Raw genomic sequence first — 25795 nt, 5'->3', positions numbered from 1 at the left:
GCTGCTGCACGGAGCGGGGATCCCGCGGTGGTCCCGCCTGGCCGGACGGAGGGGGGCGGGGTTGAGGGATTTCACCGCAGCAGAGGCAGCAGAGGTTGACCATGATGCAGTCAGAGAGGAGGCCTGCTCCCAGTGGTCAGTTTAACTAATAAAAATATGCATAATAATACATCATCACTGCACTGTGTTCATCCAGATGCGGGTGCGCTGCACAATGTCCTGGAGGATGGATAACGCCCCATGTAGCTGATGTGATAAACCCTGCGCGTTACACGACATAAACCAACCAGGATGCATCAAAATATTCACTAACAACTACTCAGATAAACAGTGCATACCTTCTCAGCCTCTATTACCTAATGACATTTAAAAGAAAGAGGGATATGTGGGTAAAAATAGCCGCCGCGCGCTCCCCTCAGGTTATTCAGGGACAGCTTTTATTTTGAAGGTGGAGTTTGGTGTCACATTAAAATCCTTCCGTGTGGTGCACTGAGAGTTGTGTATCACGGACCCAGCACTAACTGAAGGTAGCTAACACTAATATTAATCATTTTAAAACAGCAACGTTAGTCTCGTTGTAGTGATACTATTTGGTGTTGTGTTGAATTATTTTAAGCCTCAGCTGAGTGAGGTTTGACATTTTAAAAATAATGCTTGGTTAAAGGTAACGCTACGTTACGTTCATGCCCGGTGCGTGTCGGATGTAAACTGAACTGCACGTGAAAACGAAGAAGGAATATGTAGCTAGTTAGCTAACGTTTAGAAATATATAGTTAATGTGACTAATTAGTTAAAGCTGGTCGCTTTCTGTGCTTATTTTACACTCTTTGACAACGTTAGTTTGCCGTTTTATCAGCCAAGCTAACCAAAGTTCAGACTGTACTCGAAAGCAGGTGAGATAATGTTCAGTTCATGGTGTTTTAATTTACGATGCTCTCCAATCTGACGGATCCAACTATCAGTTTAAACACGGTGTAATGAACCAGATGACAGCTTGAATGAGTTTCAAATCAGTTAAAATGCCATCCTTTCTGTCAACAGGGGCGTAACAGTTATATTTGTGGGCACCCAGCAACCTTGGGCCCCTTGAATCATTGGCTGCACCATTTAATTCGTGTTTGTGTTCTATGTTGTCTTTCTGTAACCTATGTTGCTGCCTGTCTTGGAATCGAAAGGTTTTTCAGGTTCAATATAGGTTAAATAAATAAATTGGCTGCATCCAAATGTCCACCCTTTGGACTTGCGGACTCAGCCCTGGCCGACTTCAGTCATATGTATGCCTATATATTTGGCACTACAGTGCGCAACATATAGGGTAGGCTGCGATAATACAGTGCATTTTGATTAGCCTCTAAAGCCTATATTTCTACATATTTCTGTGCCATGATGTTGTTGAATATCATTTCTGGCCTATACAATTCAAGTATTGTTGTAATAGGCTACAGAAATTCTTTTATCATCACGCCCAACATGGCTTTACAATCTTGTTGTGGTAGGAATATTAAGTCATGCGACCGTGGTGTAGTTTATTTATAGCCAAATGTTGGCTTTTTACTTCCGGCGATTGCATTTAGGTTTTAAAAATCATAAAAGTGGTGTTCGTTTGTGAACTCGATGTCTCTAGGTATTGTACGTAAACTTTTGTTTGCCACAGGGCTTAATTTCTGCAGTAATCCAACAGAAGAATTCTGTAGGCTTTTTGACGGGAGAACCAGAGCAATGCTAAATTGCTAAATGTTGGCCTACAGAAAAATATCATCCTTCCAGCACTCTGTAGTCCTGTGCAGGGTTCCTGCAGATCCTTAAAAAGTCTTAAATGGTAGTGAAAATAAGACCATAAGTGATATTGAAATGTTCTATTTTGGTTATTGTTAAATTGGTCTTTCATTCTGATTGGCATCAAAGAAAGTCTTAATCTAACTTGCCTTCAGCTGTAGGGACCCTGCTGTGTCAAAGTAATTTTCTCCATGGAGTTGCTGGGTTCAGGTGGAAGTATGGAGGGATACAAATGTATAGGGAAATTAGAATTAGACACAACAGTGGGAATATATTTAACATCCTCTTTTGTGTCCCCTCAGAGGGATGTTGCGGCGTCCCAAGCCAACTGACTCTGAGGCAGACCTCCTGAGAGAGCAGGAGAGGTTTCTGACCTCCGGTGCCCAGTCTGCTGCCAATGTGGTCCGCCGACCTGACAAGAGGAGAGGCGAGGCTGGAGGAGAAGGAGGGGAACATAACGGGGAGGATGAAGAAAGACAGAGAGATGTTGTCACCATAGAAGGTAAGGGATATGTTTTTGTTTCTTATTGAAAAAGGCTCGACTCAAGGCTAAGATGATACTTAAAATGCATGGGTTACACACTTAAAGATGTCTAACAATGGACTGTATATCAGATTATTTAACACCTAATGTTTTATGTTTCCTCTAGATCTTCCAGACCAACTCCCGTCTCTTACGCCAGCCCCTCCCAAGAAGTCTCGCTTTAAAGCCAGTCGTGTCACTTTCGAGGATGAGGATGCTGGGGAGACGCTGGACAGACACGACACTCACATCAGTGCTGTCCTCTCCAGGATTGTTGTAAGTACCTGCTGCAAAAGAATGGAAATGTAAAGTGTGAATCAGTGACTGTGTGCTAATTAAAGTATACATGCACCTAGTGTCAATGTCATATCATTTTGAGCTTGACCCAATACACAGTTGTTGTTTTTTTATTTCATCAATGCATCTGTAACATTATTCTTTGTTTTAAGGAGAGAGACACCAGCTCCACCCCAGTATCTCTACCAGCATTTACAGGAATGGCTTTCCCCAAAGTATTGCACCGATCAGAGACCAGCAATCAGGTAAAAAGACTTTAATGCCCGTTTTCATTAAAAGTATACTATTTTGGAATTATTATTACTGTTTATGAACAGCATTACCAGCGAAAGTGAAAGTGAAACTAACCCCAAATTCAGTCTTGTTAATTTTATTTGCTTTTTCCATGCTGTGTTCACAATTTTGAAGCTTCCTTTTGGATGTGTGCTACTTATGGTCTGGCAACTGGTCGCTACCTTTATTTAAAGTTACAACCTCACCTGCCTGCTGTGTCCAGGAACATCCTGAACACAACAAACTAAGAAGAGGATAAAAAAATACAGGCAGAGGGCAGAGTCTCTATAGATAAATACACCCCCACAAAATTCCAGTGGGTTATAAGTGTATGAGTCTGTACTGGGGTTGGGCCAGTGTGAAAGTTCAAACCGGTTTGATAATAAGCCAAACACCGGGCCTGACTGGTACACTAAATTTTACCAGGTGTCCTACTTTACTCAGCAGCCGCTCCCAAGTGGAACACAATGACGCTGTGTCCCAACAGAAAACTAACATCTGACTATCGCGTAGCATCGAATACAATTGGAGCTCTTTGTCCACACTGAGTACATTAAATATGCACTCCTGTTACGTCTTGTACTCAGATCACGTAAGTGTTAGCAGTGTGCTTGAAACCATTTAAAAAAAGGCTGAGTAGCCTACTTACTATCTTCCTCAATTTGTAACAATGCTTTTTAAAAGAGAAAACCCATGTTTTATATTGTGATATTTACTGGAAATAACACACAATATAGCCCTGCAGCAAGTAGCCTAGCTTCCTGTCAGTGATGGTCATTTAGCAGAAACGTTCCGCTCCCTGGCCATCCCTCCAACCATCTGCCAAATTATTTAGGTTTTAGTGGTGTCATTAGAAGGAGTCGTGTAGATAATTCCTCATTTCAACTTCATGAATCAGCCGTTCTTCGTCCATTGTGGTGCTTTCAAATCAAGCGACAGGAATTAATGGAAACACGGTGTTTGAAGAAAGTTAAGCTCTAAACTGCGCTTAGTTTGGACACCTCTTTTGTTGGCTTCAAATCCAAAATGTTGTCATGTATGTGCAGTTTTAGTTTTCAAGAGAGACTAACTCTGCAGTTTTTCCTCTCGTCACCCCAAAAAACACATGAACATTCATGTAAACAAACACAACGTAGCCGTTCTGCCCTTTCAACACTACTGAGATTTGATCGCCTAAATGTTGCCGACACCAGCCTGGGCTCGGCAGTAGCCTGTTAGACACTAGTGGCTTAGTCCATTTATAAACTTCATATTATATTAACCACATTGTCATATTGCTTTTTACTAATGCAGTAAGAGTTGTATATAACAGTGTGATGCCATCACCACAAGTTGCTGATGCAGATTACTTTATCATTTGCCAGAACATGTCATTATCACAAATGCCAGTTCAGCCAGTTGGCATAAAATTAAATTGTTTTAAGCTCCAACACCGCACGGGACCAACAAAACTGGAAACTGACCCAACTCTAGTCTATGCAGTTTTTTAGGAAAATCATGCATAGTAAACCTTTAATTGTGGCTTAAAGTGTATAAACCCTTTAATTATAAAAGTGGCAACAACTCTGGCCATCAGCAATGAAGAAAAATTGCTTCTCTGTATATACAGAATTATGTATTACTTAAATTGGATTTTTTAAATGTATTCATGCTCACAACCAGGTGCCGCTGTCTTCAGCTGGGGGAAAGAAGAGTATCTTTGCACGTCAGATCGCAGCTCAGAGACTGAAGGAGGGAAAGACACCTTTATATTGTGCGCCTGAACACAGGGAGCAGAACCTGCCTCCTGAGACCAGCATGGATACAGATCAGCGCAGTGCCGCACATGATGGTGAGTAAATGTAATTCATATGTCAGCAGATATGTTGAAAGTCTTAAAGAATATGCTGATTGGTTTAAACCTCCTCTTTACATTATTTTTGTCTCCACTTTCTCCTTGTCTCCTTGCTCCTCTCCACTCACCAGAGCGGACTGCAGTCTCAGGTCCCTGCCTGCTGTCTGGTGAGGGACTTGAGTGTCCAGATAGCTCAGGAGAGACCATGAGGATCCACAGAGAGAACCAAGCAAAGCTCCAGGCCATGTCTCTGTCTGAGATACTCGAGGAGCAGAAAAAACTCTTATTACAGCTCGGTAAGCAGTGTTGTTGTCCACATAATAGCTAATTAAGATAAATGTTGAGGTGAAGACATGATATGTGTTGAGTTTGTATCCTAGCTAGTTTAGTACATCTAAACTTTTTTATTTTTCATTTTGTCGCTACCACTGCAGATAACACGATTATTTCTGCCTCCCAGATCCTAGACTGGTGGAGTTTGTTAGGTCTCGGAAAGCCCAGAGCGTCCCATCCTCCGCCTCCCCATGCAAACAACCCCAGGGCAAAAGCAGCAAGGACAATTTTCCTCTTGAAACTGTGAGCAGAGTGTCAGACTCCTCCGGTGCTGCTGTGCTGTCTCAGAAACCCCAAGAAGTGGAGATGGAAGGAGAGGAGGAGGAGAAAGAGGAGGAACTGCCACCACCGCCACCACCACCTGCTGTGACGGGTATGATGCATTCAGAGGACCCTTTTTATCATGTCTAACTTGTCAGTTGTGTGGTCTGTGCTGCTGCTGGTGATATAAATAAATAGCTATAAAGTTATGTGGATGACTATGCTATAGAATATTTTTCAAATTACTTTGTGATGAAGTGGCTTGTAGTATAGCCATATTTTTAATTGTTTTGATGGCATCTCGGCACACTGAACTGCCAGCTCTGTCAAATATGTTGTGCTCGACTTCACCACACTGCAGACTGTATGGGTTGTAGCTATATCCGCAGCAGTGTGAGCTCAGCGCAGGGGGCAGTTAAGGGAGTCAACTCGCGCACACAGTGACAGGGCTAACTGTTAGCATCATTCGGCTAACGTTACATTAGGATTATTAACAGGTTTAAGAACAGAGATTAGTCATTTTGGTGTCGGTGTGAGTTTGTTGGGACTGTTGAACAGCTGCTGCTGTGTAAGCTAATGCTAATTGTGCTGATGTTCGATTCCCTGGGAGGAGAGTGGCTCCAGAGGCAGCAGCAACAAAAAGTTTGCTGATATGGCAGGGAGTCAGGACAGTCCAGGATCAGGTTTAGATACTACTTGGTTTCTGGTAATACCTTAAAGCCTGGGTCCGCAACTGGGGGTCGTCAGAGTTATTGCGAGTGGGGGAACCAAATTTCTGTTACTTTTGTTTTTCTGTTGTTGTTTTTTTAAATTAAAATATGTCTGAAATACACATTAACATGAATCTAACATATTATCAGCAAAGATAAATTGGCCTGTTAAAAAAGAACAATTAACAGTATACAGCGTCAATGATAGGCTAACTGTTACCCATGAATCCTTGTGCACTCATGTTAACTAGCTAACGCTTAATTCCTGTGTGGCATCTAACCATAACAGCAAAGTGAACTAGTTTGCTAACAGCTGTGTACTATTGAAACATAATTGGCCAGTTAGCTGTATTATTATTTCAAGTGTACGTTTCGTCTTGTGAGCCAGAATGAATAGTTTTGTAATTTTTCGAGCAAGGGACTCTGACATAGCGACCACCTCAGAAACAATGATGTATAGATAAATTAATCTGCCGATAATTATTATTGTAAAAGCTTAGTGTACGATGCACCACAAAAGAGCATCTTAATATATGGCATTTGAGCCGCTCTGCATGTTATTGTAGGCCTAGTTTAAACTTAAAGACCCCTGCCTTAAGGCCTTAAAGGTATCAAGTACTGATACCCATCCCTTTTTAGTACAGAGTTTAGGTTTACTTGTACTTTACTTAAGTATTCCCATTTTTTTGCAACATTATACTTCTACTCCACGACATCTCAGAGGTAAATATTGTACTTTTGCTCCACTACATTTGTCTGACAGCTTTATTTACTGTTCAGGTTATAATTTTAGATTACCTTCCTGTTCAGTAAATCAACGGATTTCCAAATTTGGTAATGTTTAATTTGAAGGTTTCTGATCAACTGAGGGATAAAGTGTTTCTTCATGTTTAGAGGAGATTCTCCAACTTATTTAGCTTAACAAACTCTTTAAAAACCCTCTTGGATCAGCAGGAAAATGCATCAACACAGATCTGTTTTTCTGACACCATGAAAAGTTGACTTTTAAGAAATAAGTGGTTCTCACACAGAAGTGATTCTGCAAACTTATGATGATCTTATAGAATATGATGCATTGCTGTAGATTAAACTACCCAACAGTATATAAAGGAGTAAAATTTAGCACACCTTAAACATCTACAGCAGTAAATTGCAACATACACATTAGTGCAGCAGTGATATTAATCTAAGTACTAAAAATATAAAAGTAAAGCACTGACAGGGAACATTTTACTGCACACTTTATACTTTAAGTAAATTGTGGTATTCGTACTTTTACCTCAGTAAAGGATCTGAATACTTCTTCCGTCGTCGTAAATCGTACCCTTGTTGCTGAGACTGTCAAATTTTTCGTTTAGTGGTATATTTTGAGGGAGAAGCCTTAAATGCACCACCTCAAGGAGACGTCACATCTGACTTTGTGCCAGCTGTCTCTGCCCTCATCTCCCTCCTGATTTATGTCACCCACCTGGTTCTCTCCCCTTCACTCTCTCTGCTCTGCCCTTTCTCTGAAGAATCCATTCTCTAATTGTGTAACTAATGTGTGATGCTTCTGCTGCATGGCTGAAATCCTGACATAAAGCTGATCATTGATTTCACTTTGTGTGATTAGCAGAAAAGCCAGGCTGAGCCAGAAGTAGCCACTCTCTGCAATTAAGTTACTGCAGATCATTCAAAGAATACTCCCAGTCATGATGAAAGAGTTGCTAATGGATCCTATGGAAAAAGATCCTGAGCATCATTTATACCATTGTCTATTTTGCACAAAAAAAAGTGTTGGTAGAGCTGTTTTTGCCCTCCTGTTTTCCTGGCCAAAGATTATGTATTGCCTCCTCTACCTTTCTTTTTAGAAAAAACTATGTATCCTTGTTGTAGGTTGAAAATAAATAACCAGATGTTGCCTCAGGTCCTCGCAAAAAACTTAGATCATAGCCGTGGGCAGCAGGGCGACTGAGAATCGTTTATTATATTGTTGCAAGATATATATATTTGTCACATTACAGCCCACCTCTCCCAGTCACTGTTATACGTGTTTTATTCTTTCAATCATTGAGAGAAGCACAAGCTGTGCAGATGGTTATAGTATGATATGAAGTGTTCCCAAGGTCATGAAATTCCTGGAAAAGTTATGAAATTAGATAAAGTGTTTTCCAGGCCTGGAAATTGTTTGAAATTAACAATGTTTTGAAAAACTTTTGAACATATTTTTCTTTGGCTATTGTTTAAATTATATTTATAAAAATCCCAAAACATGTTGCGCAAAATACAATCCTCTAATTTAAAATCTAGTGCTCTGCCATGTTACCATTAAATGTTAAATGATGTTACTACCGTCACTAGTATCACGTGATACACACTGACCAGACTGGCATCGTGTCATCGCCAAAGCCGTGCCTCCTTAGGGGAATAAGTAACGTGCTGTCACATATGGAGAGAAATGCCGAAGCTGTTGTCTAGTATGTGAACCGGTATGTGAACCGAGACTTTCACACTGATTTTTTTTAAGGCACATAAGATACGAGAATATTCACTGTCAGTCAAAAAAAAGTATTCAGCCACTCTGTTGGGTCATTGGTCCACTTGGACGGGGGAGACTAAAGGACAGTGACAATGATCAACCTTGATTAATTAAGTAATCGCAAATGTTCACAGTCAGGCAAGGTCACAAAACAGTTATGACGTGTCGTTAAAACAAGAAATAAATGCATACAGATGTGTCAAAATTAAACACGTCAAATTGTATCTTAAGTTTTCTATCCCCCCAAAAGGGGCGTGGCCTTAATGTTTAGTGAAGGATCTGTATGTGCCTGTCTGTTGACATGTGCTGCAAGTCCCTGTCCTGGTGGGAATATCTAACAAGCAAGTAAAATTAGCTGGGAAGGCACTCACTGGTCCGTCCAGTACTCACTGTATGTCCTGGCATTTCACTGGTGACACAGAGGGAGGTCTGCAACAACAGAGGGGGGACCAAAAATGGGGACGGTACAGAACTGTTCCATTGGTACCATGAACAACTTTTCACAGTGGAAACAGACAAGAAGCGTACCGAACTGAACTGAACCATACTGTACTGCTCTGTGGAAGCAGGGCTTATTTTAAACATGCGTATTTATGTTTGAACGCAGTTTTCAACCAACAGCAGCACTTTAAAAAGTTTGGTATTTTCATGATGGTCGACTGCTGATATGTGTAAAAGTAAGTTTGTGTAATACTAAAAATATGACTCTGTTCATAAGACTTTCCTTTTTTACTGTAAAATAGAAACATCTGTAGCCCTACTGAAAGCGTGTCCATGTGGCTGCACTATGTCATCAAGACATCAAAGAGCTCGGGAGGAAGCACATTTGCTGTTTTTGTGGATTATTTTGTTAGTGCAGCGGTAGTTGGTGTTTACAGCGGTGGCACATGCTGCAGTTGTCACTTTATTTGTGGATAGTCAAAACAATAAATACCAGCAGTCACACATGGTTACTAGTCTTTTTTTGCCCGTGTGTGTGTGTGTGTGTGTGTGTGTGTGTGTGTGTATATGTGAATTCAGAGAAGGATCTCCCGCTGAAGCCTCAGAGGGAGTGGGTCCACATGGATAAGCTGGAGCCAGAGAAGCTGGAGTGGATGAGAGACTTGCCTCCATCCAGAAGGAAAGGAACGGAGAAGGTAAGGAGATGTTTCTGACAATAACAGTAGATACCAATTTCATTTATTTAAAATTCTGTAAGTTCTTAGTAACAGGTGAAAAGTGGTCTTGAGTTGAAAAGATGTGTGAGCCAACACTGTCTGTGGTTCTGTGTCCTGATAGGCTATGCAGGCTCGCTTTGACTTTGCAGGGACCTTGATTCCACCCACTGAGGATCTGCCCACACATTTAGGCCTGCACCATCACGGAGAGGAGCCCGAGGTCAGTGGGCAATGAGTTGAATGTTTTCCTTTTGTGTCTTTTAATGTTTAAAATCGATAAAATTAGCGAAATGTCAGTGATTTGGCAACTTCTGTCGCATCCATTCTCTGCATGTATTTGTTCATGTTTTACAAAGGCTGTCAGCTGATACACAACTTCAGGTCTCAGAGTTGCCAAAGAAAAAATGGTATCGGAACATCTCGAGTCATTATGGTGTCTCTTCACTCCAAGTTCAGTCTTTTAAATGTTCTGTCCTATTCATGTGAATGCAGTGTTTTGCTCATATCTGTTTTTGTTAATAAAACTGTGGAGTCACAAAGAAGCATTGATGACATTTCCTCCAGAGAGCATATTTGTAAAGAGCTTTTAGTGTGAAAGCTTTACACTTAACCTGCTCTTAAATTAAATTTTCCCTTCAGCTTTGACAGAACATTGTGCCGCTTTTAATGAAACCTGTTAACAGTGACGCATCATTGTGACTGTGACTGAAAACCAAATTTAATTTAGCTTTACAGACGAGGCTTCAGGTCTTTTTCCTTGTAATGATTTTGCTCTTAACACTGAGGCTTTCTCTCCAGCGGGCAGGTTACTCCCTGCAGGAGCTCTTCATGCTGTCTCGAAGTCAGATCATCCAACAGAGGAGTCTGGCGCTCAGCACTTTGGCCAACATCCTCTCAAAGGTTGGCAAACAAACGTCTACATGCACACTGATATTCAGAATAAACACCATATTCCATTTGAAAATCCAGAATATTTTGTGCATGTAAACATATTCAGTGTCACATGTCTGTAGTCATGTTGCTGCATTTCTTACCTGTAGGCATGTGCCGGGGAGTACCTGTCAGTTCTGCAAGGCAGCGTGGTGTCCACTCTACTCGACGCCGGCCTGCTCTTCCTGCTCCGCTTTGCGTTGGACGACAGTGTGGAGGGAGTGATGTCCACAGCTGTGCATGCACTTAAAGCCCTCCTTGTGTGTGCCGAGGATGAAGTAAGACAACTTGAAGTGTTACAGCGTGTTTTTCTTGTGATTGCATCATTTTATCTGCAAAGACTCATTGAAGTTTGGTTAGGAAGTGATTCTGCAGAGTGCAGAACAACATCACAGTAATGTTGACGTGTTTTCACAAAATATAGAAGAGGTAATCCATTATCTGGTCCCTCGTGTTCATATCTCATGTGTTTGCCCTCTCAGGAGTGTTTGGACTGCACCTTCTCCTGGTTTCGCGGCCTGGCCTCCTTCCCTCTGCTGCCGTCTGCTCAGGAGGAGGAAGAAGAGGAGGATGAAGGGCTGCCTGAAAATATGAAGTTGACAGCTAAGGAGAAAGAAGAGCGGAAGAGCGATCATGATGTGGCCAGGCACGATGTTGTCAAGGTGAACTTGTTTTCCTGTGCTTTTTTAGATTTCCTATGTGATGTAAATGTACAGTAATTAAGACGTTCTGTAGATGAGTGATTATCATTGGCTCTCTGTGTGTGTTTCAGGGTCTGCTGAAGATGAAACTGCTCCCCAGGCTACGTTACATCCTTGAGGTGGTCCGACCTTCTCCTCGAGTGGTCCAGGACGTCCTGGAGATCCTGACTCGTATCGCCAGGCACTCCTCCTCATCTGCCACCCAGGTAGCAACAATAACAGTCACGTAATCTCTCAACTATTCGTCCTCCATACCTGCTGTGAATGATTATCTTCTGTATTTTCTTCTGGCTAAATTCAGTAAAAATGTTTTTCCCTCTCAGGTGCTCGACTGTCCTCGCTTGATGGAGACAGTGTTGTCAGAGTTCCTCCCCACTTCCTGGACAGCGTCATCTTCGTCGCCTCCTCAGTCTGTTTATGGACTCCCACAGGCCAGCGCCATGAAGCTGTTGAGAGTGTTGGCTACCTCTGGCAGACACGCCTGTGCCAGACTGGTGAGTGCAGCTGTGGAATCTAACAACAGAGTTTAATTGGTTGATAATGTATTAGTAGCGTAACTGCGTGTTTTTAGAGAGGTCTTGGCTTACTGGATGAACTGTGTCTATTAAACAACATTTGATTCTTGTATTTATGTATTTGTCTGGAAAATACAAAAGTCAAGTGGAAAATAAAGTACTTTACTGTATCCGATTTATTTGCATGTTTGTAACCTCTGCCCACGATAAGTACCATATAAGCATTATCTAAATTTAAATCTAAATTACTCCACTTGTATAAGCATTACCATCTAACCTTCTTATCTGCTCTCCCCAGTTAAACTCTCATGGAGTGGCAGAGCGTCTGCCTTGTCTGCTGAGTGCTGAGCCCAGTGAGCTGCTGCTGGAGCAGACTGAGGCCCTCAGGATCACTACTGAGGCCTACAGGCTGTGGGCTGTAGCAGCCGGCTACGGACAGGCCTGCAAATTATACATGTAAGATAAAACAGCTGACCAACAGGGGCAGAAAGGAGTGGTAAAAAGCAGGTCTATCTGTGCTTCTTTCCAACTGAGCTGCGGGACAGTGAATCAGTGTAGAACAGTCTCGTACTTACAGTACCTACAGTAGCTTGACACAGTCTAATCCTCTCCTCTGCTCTTCTCTCACTGTCATTATGTCCCCACAGAGACCTGTATCCAGGCTTAGCGCAGGCGCTGCAGTCCGTTCACAGAGTCCTGGCTCCCTCAGATCCTCTGCTGCCTCTGCAGCTCCCACGGGTCCTGGCTCTGCTTTCTCTGCTCACACAGGTCACACACACTGCTGGCTGCCACCAGGAGCTGCAGGCTGGCATGGTCAGGTACAGATGAGGATCAGAGTGGTTTTATGAAATCATCACACAACACACCTGAATCCTTTTTTATCCACACATCACCCTCTCTGTTTTTACCACAGCTCTCAGGGAGAAGAGTGCCCTCCTCCTCCTCCTGTGTCTTGGGGTCACGTCTCAGGGCTGCAGACGTCCTTGTTGGGACATTTGAAGGGTTTCGTGAAGAACCTTGATAATCCAGTTCAGAAAGAGAGCAGCCTGGCTGTGATACCAGCTTACCTGCTCTACCTAGAAGCCTACTACCACCAGCTCTCCAGACAGGTACTGCTTCCTGCTGTGTTACCAACTTCTTATAACAAATGTTTTGCTACCTTTCAAGAAAATGTCTGAAAAACGACAGGACAGCGAAATCACAAGTATGAAATAACTGTGGGAATCGGTCTCTCTGTGCTTTACCGAGCTATGAATCCAGAAACTACATAATAAATTGATAACACAACTCATTCTACCAAGGCTGTTGCCAAATTAAATTCTGTTCTCAAATTAAACTCTTAAAAGTTTCTTTAAATATTTAACAGTTGGCATACTTTTCTGCTTTTCTAAGGTTTATCAGTAATTTTTTTTTAAATCCACATGAATGCGCTTCACATCAGCATAAATTAGATCCAGAGAGTTTTGTGCTTTTAATTAGTTATTATTTCATTTTTAATTTTTGTTTTCAGTTCATTTAGGGTCAGTTAGTTTTTATTGTTTAAACGTGGAGTTTCAGTATAGTTTAATTAATTTTAGTATTAGTGTTTTGTTATAATATGGGTGTATTTGTCAGGGGCAAAATAAAAGAAGTTCAGAATAGGTTTTACGATACAAACTTGTAAAGACATTTCCTGTATATATTTGTTTTATTTTAGTTTGTCCTGTCAGTACACAATAACATATGAGTCCGTTTTTGTTTTTTCTAAGTCTAGTTTTTATTTTAAAACCAGAAACTAAATTGTTTCTCACATCAGGTTTTAGTTTTTAGTTTAGTTTTAGTTCACTATAGTAATGTTACACCGCACAGCACTTATTCAGTAAGAAAATACATCACTTTTAAAGCTGGTTTGCCTGTTTCAGTTCTTCCAAAACAGTTGTGAAGGACATCTGGAGCAAATCCTGAAGTTGGCTTTTCTTTAACATGAGAACAATGACAGGAAAAAAGCATCGCTAGTCAGTTTTAACTGAATATTCTCTGATCAAGCTCAGATAAAAACACAGAATGCATCAACACGATACTGTGTCGTTCACTGCCAAACCAGTCTATAACCAGGAGTTTAGTTCAGTTTAATTTTAGAGACGCTCGACTACCCTGCTGTTATTGCTTACACGTGAACTAACCACAGACACTTGCCTCATTGAAGGACTCTCAGCTGTATGCAGCTGCAGAATGAATACAGAGGAAACACTGGGATAGATATTTGGTGTTAAAAAATGTATTTGTCCTGGTGACAGTTAACACTCTCTTCCTTAGAACTGTTTCAAGCCTGTAGAGACCCTTCAAGAACTGGAGCTGCTGACGTCTGAGGTCCTCCTCCCTCTGCTGTCCCACCATGTTGTTCAAGGCCTGATAAAGAACCTGAAGTATGTCTGAGTTACTGTGAGAACAATCTTTGTAGTTCATGTTGTTATTCCTTGTTATATTTTCAACTGCAGTTAATTTCTAAATACTGAAAAGAGATGATAGTAGCTTTTTGTTCTAGAAAAAACTATCAATTGCACATCTGATAGTACGTTCTGTGAGCCTGTTGACATTATTTTTTTCACTATTATTATATGTTTTCTCCCCAGGTCTTCCTCAGTAGTGTGCAATGTTCAGTCTGGTCATCAGGGCCCAGAGATGACTCCCAGCCTGCCTGGCTTGGCCTGCCCAGGATGGAGGGACCGCCCGGGGCTGGTTGTTCCCAGCTCTCCCTTCCCTCTTCTCACAGGCCTGGGGCTCCTCCTGGAAACAATCACAGGCATCCACAAAGGCCTCAGCTGCAAGGTAAAGTTTACATACTTTCTCTATAAAACTAAACACACTTTCAGCCAAAGATGAGAAACTAATTAGTAAGGTAATTTCGTTAAGTCTTTAATGGCAGCCTTTTGGCAGTCTGGTGGCCTGTCACTGAGGCAGTAAGGTATGTTTTGCTGCCATCTTGTGGTGACATACACAAAATCCCATGCATTTTTTACCTCAAAATTTCCATTAAATGCCCGTCATGTACTAGAAGACTTTGAAAATATTTTTGAAAGACTGGAGCCTGACACCTTCTCACATCTAGAGACAGCATGAATTTTAGTCTCACACTATAAAACTTTACAAAGACTTGGGATCATGCAAGGTCACTATTTGCAAGACTACAACTAGATTCTTTTTAAGGTTATTTCCCATCCTACTCCTGGTAGAAAATATAACACCAAACGACATTTTAACAATTCATACTTGTTAGCAAGAGCATATAACTCTGGGCACACAAGATAAAAGGCGTTATATGTTGACAGTATTCTTTTCAATTCGGCATCAGTATAATCTATAAAAATAAACTGTATTTGCATACAGACTTTACCTTTTGGGATTTTGTGGCTTCAACTCGCCACCAGCCTCCATTGGTCAGCTGCACTATTTTTTAGTGGGAGGGGAGTGTGAGAATGAGAGGTGAAATGCTTCAGGAATGATTTGTCACTAAAATAATTTTTGGTTGGTGGATCAGATACACGCTAAATACAACACCAGTTTATCCTTTTCCACAGTCTAATAGAATGAGACTTGCTCATGTTCTTATGCCTCCTCTGCATCCCGTCCATGTTTACTGTCTACTTGTTACTGCTTTTTGTTCGGCGCAGGAGAGAGCACACCTACTGGTTGTTGACAGTGCTTTACAACCGCCTTACACCAAAAGATTGAGATCACGGAAGCTCACACCTGCTCGGGAAATGTGTTCTGCAACTGTGAAATCGCGTCAGGCCAGCATCATGTGTCTGACTTTCTTTCCCACTCTGCAGTTCGCTGGTCTCCTCCTGTCAGAACCTGTGATTGGTTACCTGAGAAGTTGCAGTCAGGCTACGCCCAAGTTGTCCCACACCAGAGCCTGGCTTGTCCGTCACGAACACCACCTACTCTACCTGCTGCTTCGGCTGGCACACAGACTGGTAGGCTCCAACTTAAATCACTTGCACTTTAGGCTTAGTTTCAGACAGCAACATTATCCTCTGTTCTCAACTGCTTTTCTCTCAGGTTGTGGTAGTTTCTGTTACAAACCAAATCTAACTCTCAAATTAAAGCTTAATATCACATCCTAATTTTTACCTAACCCAGCATTTGGTTTCTTCTCAGGTTCCTGTTGAGCCAGATGTAGCCAAGCATGCACCACTGTACCACCAGGTGGCGCTAGTTCTGCTGCCATGGTTGCTACCAAACAGTGAGTACCTGGCACATGAGCTGCTGTCCACCATCATCTTCAGCAAGGACTTTATATCGTGAGTAAACATGTAATTTACTAAGTTTAATGTGGGATTAATTACCAGTAAGTGCCAACACAACCAAGCTTAACGCTGCAGTTGGTAACTTTTGTGGAAATGACTTTGTGTCAGATTTGCTGCAACTTTCACTTTATTCTGAAAGAAGCACATCAGAGAGATGGTCTGTTAAAATGAATCATGTCCCTCCTCCTTCCTCCTCTAATGGCCTTTACTAGAATCTACTGTGGTGTACCAAAAACTACCAATCAGAGCAGAGGATTCTCTAATATAGTGTCAATCATGTCAGTCACAGCTTGTGAACTTTTCCGATCTTTTAGATGTCTTTCCTCAGGAGATGAGTTTCTTGTGTCATGACTACATCTGCCTTATTTCTGGCGAGGATATCAAAGCAACAGGCGTGCTTACTGGGGCTGTTAAGGCTTCTCAGGTTACAAGAGAAAATGCTAAGTCTCGTCAAACATCTGAGGTGAGAAATAGGCTATGAAGTAACAGAATCTGGATTCATATTTCATCAGTGCTGCCTAGCCTTGTCTGACTCGTCTGACTCGTCTGACAGCTGCGTTAGAGACTCTTCAGCTCTGGCTGGTTATTTTTGTTCACAGCAGTAAGGCCATTAGAGGCACTATAAGGCAGAGTAGGCAGAGGAGTATGATTTCTTTTATAGATTATTTTATCTGTCTTATTTTGTGCTGTGTGAATATAGTGACAGCTTCATCTGAAAAAAGTTTCTTGTTCATAAAAGTTACGATCTACAGCTTACAGAGCCTTTGTTTTGTTTACATGTAATACATTCCTTCAGATAACGATTTAGTGCTTGAAAAACTGGGTTGATGATTCCAATCTAATTTCGCAAATTATTGTATATTGTAATTATTGCATGTTTATATTTACTTGTTTGCTTCCCAGAGAGGGCCACAGCGGAGGACCTGAGGCTGTTGAACTGGGAGAACTGAAACTCCAAGAGGACACGCCACACCACACCGCTCCCTCGCTGCAGACTGTTGGCGCCCTCCTGAGGGAAGCCTGCGTCCAGCTGCCGTCCATACGAGGCTGCTTCCTCACTCACCTGGCCCATCTGGAGTCATCCGTGCTGACGTCCCGGGATGCTCTCCTCGGCCGCAACCCCTGGATCAGCTCCCATCTCCTCCCAGAGCTCACTGGTCCCACCTTGCCCTCCGATTGGCCTTACCTTCCGCTCGTCAGCCTGTACGAGCATGCAGGGGTGTCTGACGGTGGAGGGTCGGCAGTGGAGGAGCTCCCACAGGGGGCTCTGCAGGCGGTCACCCACTGTCTGCAGTGGCTGCTGCTGCTGGAGGTCTGGAGAGAGGAAGCACTAAAGGTACAGAAACAAGTCGAGGCTGGTTTCATTTGTTCAACAGTCATCACATTAGTTACTGTAACTAATCCATTTCATTTTGTCATGTCGCAGGTGATCCCTCCTGTCGCCAAGTTCGCCCGCCTGTCCTGTGTGTTCCTGTGTTCCAGTGACTTGTTCCTGGAGAGGCCTGTTCAGAAACTGATCTGGGGTCTGTTCAGACTGCTGACCAGGTCTGAAATGTTTGAAAACCTTGTTCTTTTGGTGCAAAATCTAGACTGAGCATAGAGAATGGAGTTAAACCCAAACTCTTCCATTTACAGGCAGTCCAGGCTGGACTCTTTGGACCTGGATGTCCCCCCTCCAGGCCTTGCCTCCTTCCAGGACTTGTACACCGCTCTTTTAACCCAGTATGAAGCTGTGTCCTTTGGAGACCGGCTCTTCGGCTGCTGGGTCCTCTTACCACTGCAGAGGAGGTACAGCGCCACCATGAGGCTGGCTGTGTTTGGAGAACACGTGGGAATACTGAGGTCACTGGGGGTCACTCAGGAACAGGTGAGGATGAGGATGTTACTCAGGGGTGTAACGGTGCTCAGAGGTCATGGTTGAGTGGTTTAGGAGTCATGGTTTATTGTGAGTTTGGTACAGCAGAAAAAAACCTAAGGGATAAGGGAAAATATAAGGGATAATTTTTTATTCAACTTTATTTATATAGCCCAATATCACACATCACAATTTGTCTCAATGGCTAAAAGTCTCCTGGCAGAACTCATGCTTGTGAGTTTGGTTCCACGTTACACCCATCAGTCTACATACTGTGTCTCCTGCGTGGAGCTGCGTGCACCGAAACATGACCCCCGTGTCGTGATGGTTTGGTATGAATACCTGAACCATTGGAGCCCAAATGTTGCTTTTTATTATCATTAGTTTATGAGTTAATGTGCCTTTTTCAAGTGACTTTTTTAGAACATAAATATTCTTTGATCACATAACACATGTTCTGTCTCTTCATTTGAAGCTCTCCATCCCTATCGAGCGGTTCACCTCCCCCCCAGAAGACTCCCTCCCTCTCCTCCGTCTCTACTTCCGCACTTTGGTCACAGGGACCCTGAAGCCCCGCTGGTGTCCTCTTTTATACGTGGTCGCCGTGTCTCACGTCAACTCCTTCATCTTCTCTCAGGACGCTGCGGCTCAGGTACAGCACTACGTGGCATCTTCTCTTAACGAAGTCTATCCCCACGCCCTGTTGGAATTTTCTGATTATGTATGCATGATAAGATCTTGTTTTGTGGCTTTTTTAAATCAGCCGCATTGAAATCTTAGACAAACTAACATACGTAGTGATTTAGCAAATCCAGAAGGTGCTGCAGCTGCACCGAATAGGACATTGGACTTGTGAGAAGTGCCCAGTGGTTTTATGGGGATTTATGCACATTTCAACGCCAAATATGAGCTCACTGGACGCAAAATCTTGATTTTATGCATCTTCAAAACTCATGTGTTGTTGATTAACTGTCAAAGGAGAAGCCTCTGAGTTGGTCTCACAAAGTCAACTGTGCTCTTTCATGTTTCTAAATACTGATTTTAAGTCATGGTATGTGACTTTTATTTAATTGTGAGGTCCGCAGGGTAAACACCCCACAATAAGAAACACATTCAGTGACACAAAGTGGAATAAAGAACGGAGTCAGTTCTATTTGCAGTTATATTATTTTAGAGCAATGCACCCAGAAATACTCATGCATGCTGGTGAGTTTATTAAGTAGACAAAGAGACATAAAGTGCGTCAGTGCCGTATATCAACGAGTCCTTTGATCTTTAATCCCCTCGTCCTCTTTATAGGAGGTTGAAGCAGCTCGACACAGTATGCTGAGGAAAATCTACTTCCTGACAGATGAGGTACACTTCTTTCTGTAAACCACTTCTTTTTCTCTCTCTCTGATCTTTATACACTGCAAGGTGTTTAGTGATTGTACCAACGCTTATTTTAGTTTCCTGTGGTTGTTGTCTCAGTTTCAGCTTTGCTGTAATTTCAGTATTACTGAACACATCTGCAACATACACTCGGACCAGTTAATATTCTGTACGCCATCTTCAAAGGGAAACTTTAGTATTTTTTGACAGGAAGGCAATCCAGGCAAAATCTAGGTTAAAAAAAAAAAAAGACTGAAAAGAAAGAGACGACTGGTTGCTCTGCTTATCGAAACGTAGATCAAAAGCTTGTGCCGGTGTTCGCGGAGAAGAGGAAACAACAGGATCCAGGCACTCCAAAAAAATATAGAAAAACGAGGAAAGAAATATTAAAAAGCCTTTATTGTAGTGGCTAAATCATTAAAAGAGCCGACATGTTTCAACCACTGCAGGTCTTCGTCAGGGCTTTCAAACCTCACAACACAAGTATAACCACACCTATATAGTGGCAGGAGCCAATCACACCTACACACCTATTCTCTTGACCTGTCTTGTACGTCTATAACAAGATCAGACCATATCTCACCCCCGCTGTTTCTGACACATACCTACATGCAATTAATATCTCTATCCTACTGTCTCCCCATATGGTCCCTCATCAGAGAGGAAACCATTGAACCTATAGCAAGATAACAGAGCTAACAATATCCATGGTAACCTCCCCCTTTAGATTCATCACTGCACCGCACTCTCACACTCTAACGCCTTCACTTAACAATAACAATCCTACACTTACTGCTCTACTTGCTCAACACGAGACAGCAGCACATCACTAGATCAGTTTCACATGCACTTATTCCTGTGCCACCTCACAAAATGAATTACAGTCAGAGATCATTTTGTCACACTAACATTAAGATCTGGAACAAAATCCCGCACTACATTAGAGCAATAACCTCTATTACACATTTCAAGCACTCATATAAACACTATCTGATGGAAGGACAGACCTGCAGCCACTGATTTAAACCTCATATCCCATGTTTCTCCCTCCACTTCAGTCCGCCACTCTGCATTGTCTATGTAGCTGCCTACGCAGCAGCAAAAAAAAGCTGTTTGGCATTGGCAGAGAAGATTTGGCAAATTTCTCATGGGCTCAACCCACATACACACATTTCATTCCATGAAAGAGAAATAAACAGGCTTTCCAACGGTATAAGATTTATTGCCAAGAATCGTTGTTACAACTACCAAACACAAATTTCCTTACTTTTTGTGCTTAGTTTAGATAGAGGGAATTGTATCTTTTAAGACTGATGGGTCCCCCAACAGAAAAAGACGGATACAAAAGGGGACTGCCTGACCAGTCATTCTCGGAAGGAATCATGAGCTGATGTCCAAAAGTCACGTACTTTAGGGCGATCCCATAGGACGTTGTTTAATGTACCTTCGTCAGGGCACTTCCAGCACCTTTAATCGTAGCCCTATGCAGTCTAGAGGGGGTCCAATACATTCTGCTGGTATCCTGAGTTGAATTAACCTAGTGTGAATATCACGGGACATGCCTTTTATACAGGATGTTAGTCAATTCATTTTCTGTGAATGTGGTTCCCACACGATTTTCAAGGAACTGGTAGTCTAGACCGGAAGTCTACATCCACATTGAGACCAGGATACTTTAAAGCATCCTGCTGATGGATCCAAAAAGCTTCCCTTTGATTAAGTTTCCATATTCTGTGTGTAAAGATAGGTGTATATATATTTATTTTTTCTGGGTATCTCACCTCATGTCACTTCATTAACTTGTTATTTTTTCATTATTGTCTATTTGTTTCACCTGTCATGCCATTATATGGGTCATGTGACGGCCTCCAATTGGCTTCTGCCAGCATATAGGTGTGGCCATACCTGTGTTGTATGTTCTGAAAGCCGTGATCAAGACCTGCAGTGGTCGAAACATGTTGGCTCTTATAATGATATGCCTGGATTGCCTTCCTGTCGATCCTGTTGTTTCCTGCTCTCCACAAGCACCCGGCACAAGGTTTCATTCTATGGTTGTATACACAGAGCAACCAGTTGTCTCTCTCTTTTCAGTAGTTTTTTTTACCTGGATTCTATTTTCACTTTTTTGTGTGTCAAAGTGACCAGTGGAGACAATAATTTTAGGTGTTGAGAGAGAGAGCGCTGCAGCCAACAGCAGTAAAAGCAGGCTGCAGTATAGTCTCCATGTGCTCTGTCGCTTTACATCAGTTCACTGGAAGTTTTGATTTTGCCACCGACAGGCTCCAATTGTTATTATAATTAGCTGACAACATTATGGGAAGCTACTGGTTGCTCTGTCCTCTTAGCTAAAGCTAGCAATTTTTGTGGGCAGATCTGCAGTTCAATGTGAAAGTGAGATCGAAAAGCCACCACGGAAACAAACGCTGTGTGATTGAGGAGAAAAGGAGGTTTCAGGACACACTGATGAACTCATCAGACCTCTGCGGATAGATGAAGTGATCGGCCTTCTCTGCAAAGAGGTGGATGCGGTGCTCTAACACCATTATGAGCTCAGTCATAAATACTCTGACTTCCACGTCCTAAATCATATGCTTGCTCTACATCAGCACTCAGTCATCAAAACTTTGAGAACCTCTGCTTTAAGCTTTGAATTTTAACCATTTATCCAATACTTAAGCTATTTATTGATTACTTATAGCTAGCTATAAGCTCACTGTTCACTGTTCACTGATCTCTCTAGTAGTAGTAGAGTAGTCTTCATGCACTCTCAATGCAGCACATGATGTTCTGGTGTTACAGCTGAATCCATGTGTCTGAGCTGCTCCACAGTCTTCCTACATACCTGGCAGCCACCACCTCTGCTTCTCCCCTCACCTCCTCCTCACTCTTTGTCTCATTTCCAGGTGTTGAAGAACCACTTGCTTCTCTTCCGTCTGCCACGAAAGCACTCAGAGTTTGGCTTCGACGTGTACGAGCAGTTGCCTCCCATTAGGGCCAAACGATTGGAGAGTGTCCTGAAACTGCAGGACAGCAGCAGTGACAAAGGAGACTGAAGGCAGCAGGGAGTGGAAAATAAAAAAGTAGTGAGCCAAGAGCAGAAGATCAGAGGAGAGACAGTGTGGGACGGAGAGGAAATCGAAGGAGAGATTAGAGCGCGAGTAGAAGACGCTGAGAAAGAAAGGAGATGTCAACTAATAAAGGTTTCCCATCAAGATCGGCTTCGGAATAAGAGCCATCATCGTCACAGGACAATTTTCTGTGGCTTCTTTTCTTGAAGGAAACCCAGCTGGAGGTAAATCTGGCCAGGCCGCAATTTCAAATAATCTTTAGCACCAATTCGAACCAGAGTCAGTGCGAATGATCCGAAATTAAGTGCAGATGCAGCGAAGTGCATGTCCCACAAACCTTTCCTCTGAGCTAATGGGAGGGATCAGATGTTTTCCCTCGCAGCACCAGAACTTCGCCAGAGTTACTGCGCGAAGAACAGACAATGATGATCCTTGGCGTCTCAGAGCAAAAACAAATCCCCTGCTACACAAGTGCCTGAAATTGTCTCTTTTTTTGTGAATAAATAATTTCAAGTTTGTGTAACCTTTAATGTCTTTACTCTTAAATCACAACCACTACAATTATAGCCCATAAAAATAGCACTCAACTAGCTGAGTGTTTTATTTGGGGAGCCACACCGCAGATGTAAACACAAACACTTTGATTAAAAGTTGGTGGGAGGAAATAAATTTAAATGAGGTTAAAGACCCACAAACATCCAGACTGGGTTTCTCGGGACAATGGAGATAAGCCTTCTCTGTGTCACTGATTAATAACACTCACTGAAGCACTTCACAGACAAAGACCCTGCTTGATTTCCACTGAAGCTGCTCTAACGGTTTCCGGTGTTAAATCAGATTTGGAAAATACCCGTGAGGGACCGATGTGTTTTTCTGTCCGTGTGCTTGTACTTCCACTGTTTGTGCTGCTCAGTGAGACGAATTCCACTGCATAACATTAACTCTGTCGTACATACTGATGAAGATAAATGTCCTACTTAACTGATATATTCCACTTGGATTTGCCTTCTTTTTTTTTTTTTTTTTAAGAAATAATTTAGTTTTGCATTAGTTTTATATCTTATAAAATTTCTGATTTGATAAAAACTATGTTTACCACAAAAAAACAAATTGTAAATCAGGTTTAGGTGATTTTATTAATCAAATTTATTCAAAGAAAATAAAGAATAAATCATTTATATACAGAGTAATCACTGCCCAGCCTCCCACATGTGAGCATGACTTATTTTTAGCACTTAAAATGGGTAAAATCACATTTAATTATAGGGCTGCGTGCAGGGTTTTGCTTCGCTCAGCACCTCCTTGCTCCGCTGTTGCTCTCAGCTGTTTGCTGATTAACTATGAAGTAGGCTGATTAAAACACACTTGTTCAATACATGAATTTCAGATTGCACTTGCTTTCTGTCGTTGGCCAATTTTCATCCTATTCATATGTTAGTTAATGTTAATGCGAGTACTTGAATATGGAAATTGCTTCAAATGGACGTCACTAATTGCAAATGTGCTGCAAATGTCAGTTAAATAATGATGTGAATTTTTGTAAAGCACTCTTTAAGATTAAGAACAAAGTGCTTTTCAGATTAAAAGATTTACTGAATGAAAATTTACATAGATCAGAAACCCATTTGTATGAGATTTAAAAAAAAAAACAGGAACATAGGAGCACATACATAAACAACTGGAGGTGCAAGTGTAAAATAAAATAAACAAATTCGCATATAAATAAGTAAAAATAAGAATAAGAGAAACAAGTTTATATAAAGTCCAAATCCAAAGTGCTTTACAGAGCAATACAATATAAAACATAATAAAGGATACAGAAAAGAGTAGAGAAAAAAATATTCAAAAGGTAAAATTAATCACAAAATTATTTACAATTTAAAAAATCACCATTGAAAGTAGCATAATAGCAACATAAAGCAGATATAGAGAAGAATTTAAAACAAAACTATAAAATACACAGATGGAAGTGCAAATAAAAATACTAACATGATAACATGATAAAACAAAAAACTTTTTATCCACAGTATTTCCATCTGTGTAACAAGTGACTGTTGTGCAGCAGCTTGAATTTCACAACACCATCTAATCCCCGAACAGGGGCGGATTCACAAGTAAAAACTCCTCCGGGTTTGCACAACTTGCGCAACCAAAGCGGGCTGCTGCTGGACAGGAGGCCTGCATTCTTCTGGAGTGTTTTCACCCATTAAATTAATGCTACTGCCTATGAGATGATGATCATAATACACAGGAAATAATTTCAGGATGATAACCTTCCAATGCTTGCAACACATCTCATGATTTAACTGCAGCTATAAAACCCACTCTCTACCTTCCTTGTGTCATATTGAGAGATGCTTTCAGACTGAGATAGTTTATTCCAGGAATTTCACAACACACTGTACACGTCTCGATGTCCCGTGAAGCTTCTGCTGAAACAAGTGGAGTCAAAGTAAGCAGGATGTTTTTAAGTTCAACTCCGAAAACAAATTCCTTTGTGTGCTACGTATAGAATAACAGCAACCTGATACTTCAGGCCCCACGCCAACGTCACAACCCCAAACATAAACTCAAAATGAAATATTTGTCTTTACGCCTGCTGTGCAATTATGTGGCTTCCTCTCATGTTTTTAAGTTTGACTGTCGTCTAGGTTTTTACACCGCCTGTCAGAGCACCAGACAGCTTGAAGTCTCGTTGTTTATTTCTTCCTGTGTCCGTCTCTGTCTGATAAACCGCACTGACCTGACTGTGCTTTTAGTTTGAAGACAAAACGTCCATTGATTTATTGGCGAGATTCCTGCTCCCCAGTGAGATTCCTCGGCATGCTCATTAGCCGGTGAGAGACAATGGCATCTCCTGTGGGTACTAATACTGGTCACACGGCTCGCTCCACATCTGGTCTTTATTTGGTCTCATTCACGAGGAAATGTGCAGAGTTGTTCTGTTGCTAAAGTGAGGAATCTGCAAACAGCTCCACTGTTTGTGAAATTGCCTAGTGTGATTTAAAAGTACAATTTCTACAGGACATCTACACTTGATTCTAAAATGTCCAACCTGCTTTTTGTAACATACAGCTGCCATTTCCATTTCTACAAGACCAAACAAATTATCTACACACAGTTTTGGAGACAATAAACTGTTTTTCTCTGTAGAAAAAAAAAACATTGTCAGTGAACTTTTACATGACCTCCATTTCTTTAGATCTCCAACTGCTGCCATGACAGTGCAGCCCAGTGGGATCTTATATCCTTCTGTTTTGATTACACTGGATGATTTATGAATGTGACCCTCAAACATGGGTCAGTGTTGAAAGAGAACAGACCTTAGCGCTGATTAGAGGAAAGGAAATTAAGTGATTGGTGTGTTGGCATGCAAAATCAAGA

The 25795-nt window shown here is 41.8% G+C and overlaps 1 protein-coding gene across 3 annotated transcripts; it reads left to right on the top strand.

Annotated features, from left to right (window-relative positions):
- The first annotated feature begins 9 nt into the window (after window positions 1-9).
- On the top strand, window positions 10-22934 carry rpap1 (RNA polymerase II associated protein 1). Of its 3 annotated transcripts, none has more exons than XM_033642138.2 (27): window positions 10-135; window positions 2079-2278; window positions 2427-2575; window positions 2749-2841; window positions 4532-4700; window positions 4835-4999; window positions 5164-5409; window positions 9546-9661; window positions 9804-9902; window positions 10481-10582; window positions 10723-10890; window positions 11095-11274; window positions 11385-11519; window positions 11637-11807; window positions 12127-12284; window positions 12476-12646; window positions 12742-12937; window positions 14124-14233; window positions 14441-14636; window positions 15638-15784; window positions 15969-16111; window positions 17021-17453; window positions 17544-17662; window positions 17753-17984; window positions 18448-18624; window positions 19272-19328; window positions 22247-22934. In XM_033642138.2, the coding sequence occupies exons 2-27, from the start codon at window positions 2083-2085 to the stop codon at window positions 22394-22396; spliced, it is 4278 nt and encodes a 1425-aa protein (XP_033498029.2). In that variant the 5' UTR covers window positions 10-135; window positions 2079-2082; the 3' UTR covers window positions 22397-22934. The 3 variants fall into 3 exon arrangements, with proteins under 3 accessions (XP_033498029.2, XP_033498027.2, XP_033498028.2); XM_033642136.2 differs by lacking the exon at window positions 10-135 and adding an exon at window positions 443-527; XM_033642137.2 differs by lacking the exon at window positions 10-135 and adding an exon at window positions 715-893.
- The last annotated feature ends 2861 nt before the right edge of the window (window positions 22935-25795 follow it).

The sequence above is a fragment of the Epinephelus lanceolatus genome, chromosome 15, assembly GCF_041903045.1.
Source record: "Epinephelus lanceolatus isolate andai-2023 chromosome 15, ASM4190304v1, whole genome shotgun sequence".
Lineage (NCBI taxonomy): Eukaryota > Metazoa > Chordata > Actinopteri > Perciformes > Serranidae > Epinephelus > Epinephelus lanceolatus.
Note: the sequence above shows the minus strand (reverse complement) of the source record. Positions and strands in the feature narration are given on the sequence as shown.